Consider the following 8,251-nt stretch of genomic DNA (forward strand, 5'->3'; position numbering starts at 1 on the left):
GACTATATTTACTTTTGACATAAAGAGGTCACAAACATTATTGTCTATTAGATTTGAAATCGGGTGGTTAAGGATATGTCATTATTTAGACACAAAGTCTAAGATAAAATTTCTCGAATGTTGTAATAGATTTATATCTATTGGATTCACATCTAATGGCTAAAAATGATTGTGACATCCTTATAGTAAGAATAAATATTCCATAATATACAATCCATGCTCAAGGGTGTGAAATAGTACATTTATATTCAGACCATGAAATGTCAATGGTGCATCATCAGTCTGGCATTTGAGTATCAGATGTGTTGTTGGCTAGGGCAAAAACTGTTACTAGGGATTATCACCTTTAGTTATTCAGCTGATTCTAGCAAAAACTGTTATTAGGGATTATCTCCTTTGGTTGTTCAGCTGATTCTACAGGTCAGTTCATGGGAATACCTTTTCTATGCTGTATATTAACGAATGTTGTGCTTCACCCAAAACTATCAGGAAAAACAGGTTTCATCCTTTATCTTTATGCTTTCTGTCTTATCTATAATTGTTCTTGTTTTATTTTCTTTCTTAAGTTCTGTTTCTAAGAGATACAAAAGAAATTGGCCATCTATTAATGAAACAAGTAGTTCTCATCACCTGTACAGAATTCACTTATAAAAGTCAAGGTGGATTTGATGACACAGTTTTAACATCTCTTTACAATTGATGCAATTTAGAGTGCATTTTTTTTTTTGCGTGAGAAGATTGTTTGATCATATACATAATTTTGAATCTCCAGACTATGGCATACGATATTATAATAGTCCTTTGCTCAGATCAACGTTATCCACCACATTTTCCTGTTCTAGTCATTTTTTTGCTCTTATTTGTATTATCAAACATTTCTCAGTTCCAGTTTCATTTTCACAAAGAAAGAAATGTGAAGTACAGTATTTGTTGCTACTTGGTATTGCTTTCATTATTCTTTTGTGTTTCGTAAAAATTAAACAAATGCGTCATGACTTGGAAGAAGAAAATCATGGAGATACATTGAACTTTTTTTCTACTCATGTTGAAAGATATAAATCCTCAAAAAATTGTGGTCGTTGCCAAAGATATATATCCATTTCGATAACAAACGAAGGTTATTGGGAAAAAAAGGGTTTTGGAAAGGAAATGAAGGGAAGCAGCTGATGCATGGGGGATTCCCATTCGAGTTGCTTCACCCCGAGGAAATAAGAATCGGAGAAAAAAGCAATAGATAAAGAGAGAAATAGAAAGATTAAGAAAAGTATTGAGAGAGAGAGAGAGAGAGAGAGAGAGAGAGAGAGAGAGATTAACAATACTGAATGTTACAATGCATACATATTACTTGTATAAAAATAAATTTCAAATGTCATATTGGCATTAAAACGCATTTAAATTGCACATTCATGATATTTTCACATTTAGTAACAGCAATAATAACAGATATGACTAGAATGGTTAAACTTCATTCGCTAATTAGCATATCGGACCATGGTTCCACTTCTTCATACTAACTGGTCACTGCGGTATTGCAAAATCTCTTAAAAAATGATTTGACTCTTCAATCCTTTGATTTGGTTAGTTGATTTCCAGCCACTGTTTGAGATGCTGAAATAGTGTTTCGTTGCTTAACAAGCCCCGATGAGTATCGCTGATGCCAACCCGTTCTGCTGCTGAAAATCCATCGGCCTGGATGGAAATTTTGAGTTTGTTTAAAACCCTAAATCCCAAATACTAAACCATCGGCCTGGATGGAGATTCTAGCCAAGTGCAATTGTTGCATGAAAATGTGGATTCATGCAAAACCTCACCTTTGCTGATTCAGTCGGCACTGTGCCATCGCCATCCACCCAAGAATATCCTGGCTGAGATTAAAATAAAAAATAAAAAATAAAACCAGAAAGAAAGAAAGAAAGTGGGTAGAGGAATACAATATTCAATCACATGTATACAAAGCTACTAATAAAGCCATCAGTATGACAGGTTTGTTTACCTCGGATTGACATATTTCGGATAAATTACCAATAGGAGACGTTTCTGATCCATAGCTGCATAAGATGATTTTTCAGATGAAAGTAGTATATAATATCAGTTTATGGAATCTGGCGAGAGAACAATCGAAAAAGGAAATATGAAGAATCTGGTGAGTGAGGTTATTGTCAGAGCAACACACCAGACATCAAAAGGTGTGTCATATGATGTGCCAAATATATTGTAGAAGCGGACGCTCTCAGGTAGCAGGGCACTTTTCCAGATTCTGCGGGTTTCTATCGCCCATTTGAGGATTGAGAAATTGAAAGGCACAGGTACTCTCTTCCCATCATACTCCAGCTGCCAATTACGCTAGTAGTCAACCAACAACTAAAAAAGATAAAGAAGGCACATGCCCATTGTAACAGCATAAGATGGATTTCTGAGAATACATGCATGAGATTTTCTTTTTGAAATGGAATACATGCATGAGATTTAAAATAGAAATTCATGTAAGTACAAGCTTATTTCGAGTAAAGTTGTATGAGAAGTGAGTAATTTATATAGACTTTCCAAAAGATTAACATTTCTTAACTTTTTTCCACAGAATTTCACTAATCCTACATTGAGAGAGTCTGAGATGAAACTTTATCAATGAAAATGCATACCTCATTATCTTGCAGTGCTTCTTTGAACAGATGCATGGTTTCTATGGGGCCAAAACTTTCCATTTTGACTGAAGTGCTTCCTTTGCCATCACTTTGTTTCCGCCAGACATTGATGAGTGGTGATTGCTTCCATTTGAACTCAGGGTTTGGCAGCATCTCATAGATTGATGGGCATTCAATCAACTATACATTAAAACAAGTTTCCTTGATTAGTTGAACAATGCAGGAACATACTGGCCAGAAGGACTGCCAAAGTGTCAGTTTCTTAAAACCAGAAAAAATATGCAAACTTAATCTTTCAAACAAACAAACTCTAGGATTCAAAATATGACCTGCAAGTTGAACTCTTACATTCCCTCCAAGAAGGCACGTAAACGACATAATCTCCATGAAACATAGAGCAATCAATTAACAAGATTAAACATGAGCTATCCTGGCAATTATATATACTATATACACACACAAAAAATTACATTACAAGCCCATTGGCCAAACTAGAGGGATTTTTCTGGGCTGAAAATTTGCAAAACATCTTGGATTAGAAATAAATAATTAAAAGAGAAATGATTTTGAGTTTTTTAAGACCTAGATCCACCTGGACCTCTTTTTTGTGTAAACTCTTTTTATTTTATTTTTTGACCCTACTGAGAATCAACATTTTGGGTCCAACAAACCACTGTAGCTCCACCACGCTCATTGTATAGGACAATCCCATGGGCATGTGCGTGCACACATACACATCAATATTGAGACTATGTTTTATAGAAACTTAAATTAAAGAATGTTTAGAAACGTCCAATGCACTACATCTTTAAACAAAAATAATTCATGCAAGATATGGAAACTCAAATATATGAATTACCAGTTGGTGCATTGTCCATCTGGATACAAAAAGGAAGCTTTTCAGACCATAAACAAATTGCAGTCCTGTTAAAAGGGAATCATTTATACATCCTGGAGCACCTGTTGACCGGGTAAATGTATTCAGTATTGTGGCTGATCTAAAAATCATATATGAGGATAGCTAAGTAGGAATTTGCTTCCTTGCCAATGACTTCATGGGCCTTACCTTGGAAAGGGCACGCAATGCAAATCCAAGAATTGACATACATTTCAAACACCTTCCAAATAAGATAAAGTTTTCAAGTCACACAGAGTCCAATGGGTATGCTTCAAGGATACAAACTAAGAAATCAACATTTATTATCAGTGCAAATCAATAACCTAAAAGAGATGCTCACATCTCGATGTAGAGACAAAAAGGCCAAGACGACCAGTCCACCCATTGAATGTGATATTATATTCACCTTTTTCCCACCAGAAGCCTTGTAAGCAGTAACCAGTTTTTCTCTCAACCCATCCACAATCTTTTTTATTCTTATCATCCAACCAAACACTAAAATGAGTAACAGGTTCACCCATAGACAAAAATGACATAAACAGTAGCTGAGCTGTCACACACAAAATTATGATTAAGAATCTGACATATTTAATTTCATAACAATAATCGTTCAAGCACCGCATTCCAGCCTCCACCAATCCCTATTTAATGCCTGGTAAGACTGATTACCTGTTGCTTTGTCGAAAATCATAACCATATCCAAAAAGAGTGGTCCCTTTCTCATATCCACTCTCAAGCAGCATATCAATCATATCATGAAAATGATATACGTCCGTCAAATGTAAACATCTCACCAACTGGAAAGTAGAAGAGGGATACGTTAACACATAGCATAGATATCAACTAAGAGGTTACCAATCAAATCGTAGGAAAAACAAAAATCCCTGGATCCTGGAATTATACCTAAATGCAGTTAGTATTTAGAGAACTTTGAGAATTAAGCTGAAGGATAGAGAGGTTAGCCAGAAAGCAGTTAGTATTTAGAGAAAGCTTTGAGAAGTAAGCTGAAGGATAGAGAGGTTAAATTGGAAGCACCCAGAAAGCCACAAGTCTCCTCTCTCTCTCTCTCTCTCTACCCCCCCCCCCCCCCCCCAACCGCCCCATCTTCTCCAAGTCCCCTGCTATATTTGTGTAAACTTCTTTCTTTTTACCTTTCCCCCCCCCCCCCATTCAAGGAAACTTACAGTCATGTAAACAAGGTTAATGAGGAAGTAATAGAGGAAAACCACCATGTGGGACCATGAAACCAGATTGGATGCTAGTTCTAGAGAGGACCTAGGATTCAATTCCTCCATGGAATTTCTATAGAGAAAACCATCATTGTTGTGCTTGATCCTTGTTGGAAGCAGTATCTGATTGAGTAATTTCTTCCTAAACCATCATTGTTGTGCTTGATCCTTGTTGGCATCAGTATCAGAGCTGATTGAGTAATTCTTCCTAAATTATTGAATGGGATACATTCCGTGCATTGGGTAGCAGGAGGTGCATTGAGTAATTCTTTCTTTGATAAGTAGCTTTTAATATCAAAGCAGGTCATGACCAATTCTGACTGAAAGGTTGATTGCAATGAAGATTTTTAAATTATTAATTCTAAGTTAAATTTCTTTCACTTCAAAGAACAGTCGCTTACCCATGTGGGATCCAAAATGTCTATTGCATAGAGCCCGTAGTCATCATCAGGGACAATCACTTCAATGTCGGGATCCAAAGATTCTGTGTAACCTGGAAACAAAAACTTGACATAAGCAGTGTGACGCTGCACTTATTGAGACTATTCCTCTGCTAAGTATACTGCTGCAACCTAGGATGATTTCCCCCAGACATCGCCTATTTGTTACGATATTATTTTGGGTCAATGCTATAACAATTTCCTCAAGAAAAGCAAAAACCTTGTTAGCTTAATCACACACAGAAACATCAAAACATGTCATACATGCAAATTGTAAAATCACAACTTAATAATAAACTTGAAATAGAATGCCAATCGTTTACAACCTGATAAAGATCTAGAGATGGTCACCTCATAGAGAAGGCATCATATGGGATACTGCATCCTCCCTTCATACCCAAACATCAATCATCTCCATCATGTGGAAAGATGACATTCATTTCCAATGAGGAAAAGAGAAGAATCATTTTAAAAACTATAATTTCAAGTCTTCCAAGAGGAAAGCTTGTATGCTCCAAACTTGATCTGTTCTTTCTGTTCTTTTCTTATGGTCCCATTTTAATTTGTTTATACGAATCTGCTTATGTTGATTCTTATTTTACTTGGGTATATTTTTTATGAATTATTTCCTATTTGCATATAAAACAACACACAATACCTATGTATGTCAATAATAAAAAAAAATGCATGTGTTTGCAATGTTTGAACACCCCCACATATAATATTTATGAATGCACACACATACGATGTATAGATACACGCATGTGGTTTGGTGCACATGTGTCTCAAGTATCAAAATTCACCATGGGGTCACCCATATTCTACATCCATTTGTGTGTCTGTTACCATGTCCGTCTCAAACTCATATCGAGTCACCAAAGCTATATATGGCACCCCTAAATGGTACGCAGCTGCATAACTCCAGATTAAATGGTCTGCTTATTGATGGTGTTGCTGGATGTGTGGAAGAGAACTTTATTTCTCTAACAACATTTACAAACCAGTTGTAGTTGTTTAAGATTATTACAGCCCAATATGCATTGCCATGTCACTTGCATATAAAGTAACGGAAACCTTAAAATCAAAGTCTAATGCATGAAACTGGCCATAAATTAGATGACATTATCATTGTTTTCTAGTTTTGCCTCTATGCTCTAGTAGATAAATCAAGGGAAATTTATCAAAATACCCATAACAGATGAACTATTTTATCTATTTGCAACTATTCCAACTCATGACCATGTGTTTTTATGTGTATTTTGAAATTAAATCAAAACATATAAGTAAAGCGTTAAATCGTTCATCTCTATCTTATAATTTGATCATTTTCCCATAAATCAATGTTCCATAATTTGATCATTTTCCCATAAATCAATGTTCCATAATTTTGACCTAATTGTAGGATATTCATAAGAAGCAGGAGGGAGATGACCTCCCCTTTCCATTTAATTTCTAAATTTCTTAACATTCTGGGAGATGGAAAAATCAGTCAAAAAGTGTTAAGCCAGGGATCCACTGAAGAAGCGAGGGCACGAGATTTAAGCCGCAATTAAAGAAAAAGTAATGGCCAAAGAGACATTAAATCCATCTGCCCACATAGTGGAAAATTTGTAAATAACAACACGAGAAGAAGAAGACGGAAAGAAAATATGAGAAAAAAAAAAGAAGAAAAAGAAAAAGACAAAGAAAATCCCAGATTATTTGTGTCATGTGTGGCCAAGGTAAAACGCCCATAACCAACAAACGATGAATATCCATGAATTAAAATAAAATATTGTCAATAGGAAACAAAAATAAAATATTGTCAATAGGGAACAAAGGAAAACAAGTGAGTGGGGGAAGGGAAAGAGGAAGAAAGGTACCAGTTTTGGGGTTGAAGATGGACCAGACGTACTTCTTGAACTCGAGGGAAGCCAAAAAGAAGCGAACCCAAACCCTAATCGCAGGAGCATCACCACCGCTCTTATTCTTCTGCTTCTTCCTCGCATTGAGGATTGATCCTCCTATACCCGAGACCAGAAGCACGGGTGACCTCTTCTCTTCCTCCTCATTGAGGGGAGAAGTTCTTCTGATCCTCCTCCTACTTCTCCTCCTCCCATGGAAGAGGCACGGAAAGCAGCGGCCTCTTCTACCACCCATTCTGCTACTCTTCTTCTTCTTCTCGAAATGGCAGCAGGAGGTTTGTTAAAGGGAAAGGCATAGAGGGGGTAGGTGGCTAAGTCAAAGGAGCGGAGCGGGGCGGAGCTGAGCGACGGGTGGTGGTGCCCCTCCACAATGTCACGACGTACTTTAATTTATTTATTGAATTTCAGTAACGTGTAAAAATAATTTTGACGTTTCTGTACCTGAACCAAATGTCTCGTCACCTTCATCCATCAACTAAACTTAAATCTCATCTACAATCTTCATCGAGAAAGCACTTTGTCACTATGTCATGGGATACAATTTTAGTGTCCAAAATTTTTAGGATGGTGTAGAAATCTTTTTTTATCTCTAACTGTAAAATTTTAGACTTCAAAAATTGTACAAATCAAGCAAATCTATAAACACATAAATTTTTTGAAATTGGACTATCTAGATAATATATTACTATATATATTATTTTTAGGACTTGAAATATCTTTTTGTCCATATCTACGCATCTAAATGTTTATAAGGTCAATTTGATGTTTTTCCAACTTCAAAACATCCTTTTTTGAAGGATTATAGAGGTGTGTTTTAATTATACATTTTAAAATGTCTACCTTATATATAATAAATATAGAAAAATATATTAAAATACACTTAATTTCCAACTATTTACTATTAACATACATATTGTGTATTGGATATGGTTTCTATGAGCCCGATATTCATACCTAGAAATGCGGCTCCCCTTAATAAATCATTGGGAAAATTACATGCATATTTGTTATACTTTACGTTATTACGAATGTACCAAATAATTTATGTTATTATATGTATGTCCGTTTTTTACTTTTTATAACATATTTGTTTAAGAAAGACGGTTTTACCCTTTTTCGGATGTTGAATAACCGAATT

General features: G+C 35.6%; 1 protein-coding gene across 6 annotated transcripts; it reads right to left on the reverse strand.

Moving 5' to 3' along the window:
• Positions 1–1,323: 1,323 nt before the first annotated feature.
• LCAT3 (lecithin:cholesterol acyltransferase 3) lies at positions 1,324–7,570 on the reverse strand. Of its 6 annotated transcripts, none has more exons than XM_006858567.4 (11): positions 7,072–7,570; positions 5,171–5,262; positions 4,210–4,337; positions 3,881–4,016; positions 3,709–3,760; positions 3,502–3,602; positions 2,640–2,822; positions 2,174–2,331; positions 1,994–2,048; positions 1,812–1,865; positions 1,324–1,689 (listed from the first exon to the last, which is right to left on the reverse strand). In XM_006858567.4, the coding sequence occupies exons 1-11, from the start codon at positions 7,346–7,348 to the stop codon at positions 1,579–1,581; spliced, it is 1,347 nt and encodes a 448-aa protein (XP_006858629.1). In that variant the 5' UTR covers positions 7,349–7,570; the 3' UTR covers positions 1,324–1,578. The 6 variants fall into 6 exon arrangements, with proteins under 6 accessions (XP_006858629.1, XP_088725601.1, XP_020532012.2 ...); XM_088869475.1 differs by having other exon boundaries at positions 3,881–4,006; positions 7,072–7,191; XM_020676353.2 differs by having other exon boundaries at positions 3,881–4,085; positions 7,072–7,191.
• Between the last annotated feature and the right edge of the window lie 681 nt (positions 7,571–8,251).

Source organism: Amborella trichopoda, chromosome 6, assembly GCF_054954075.1.
Source record: "Amborella trichopoda isolate Santa Cruz 75 chromosome 6, AtrichopodaSantaCruz75HAP2 v2.0, whole genome shotgun sequence".
Classification (NCBI taxonomy): domain Eukaryota; kingdom Viridiplantae; phylum Streptophyta; class Magnoliopsida; order Amborellales; family Amborellaceae; genus Amborella; species Amborella trichopoda.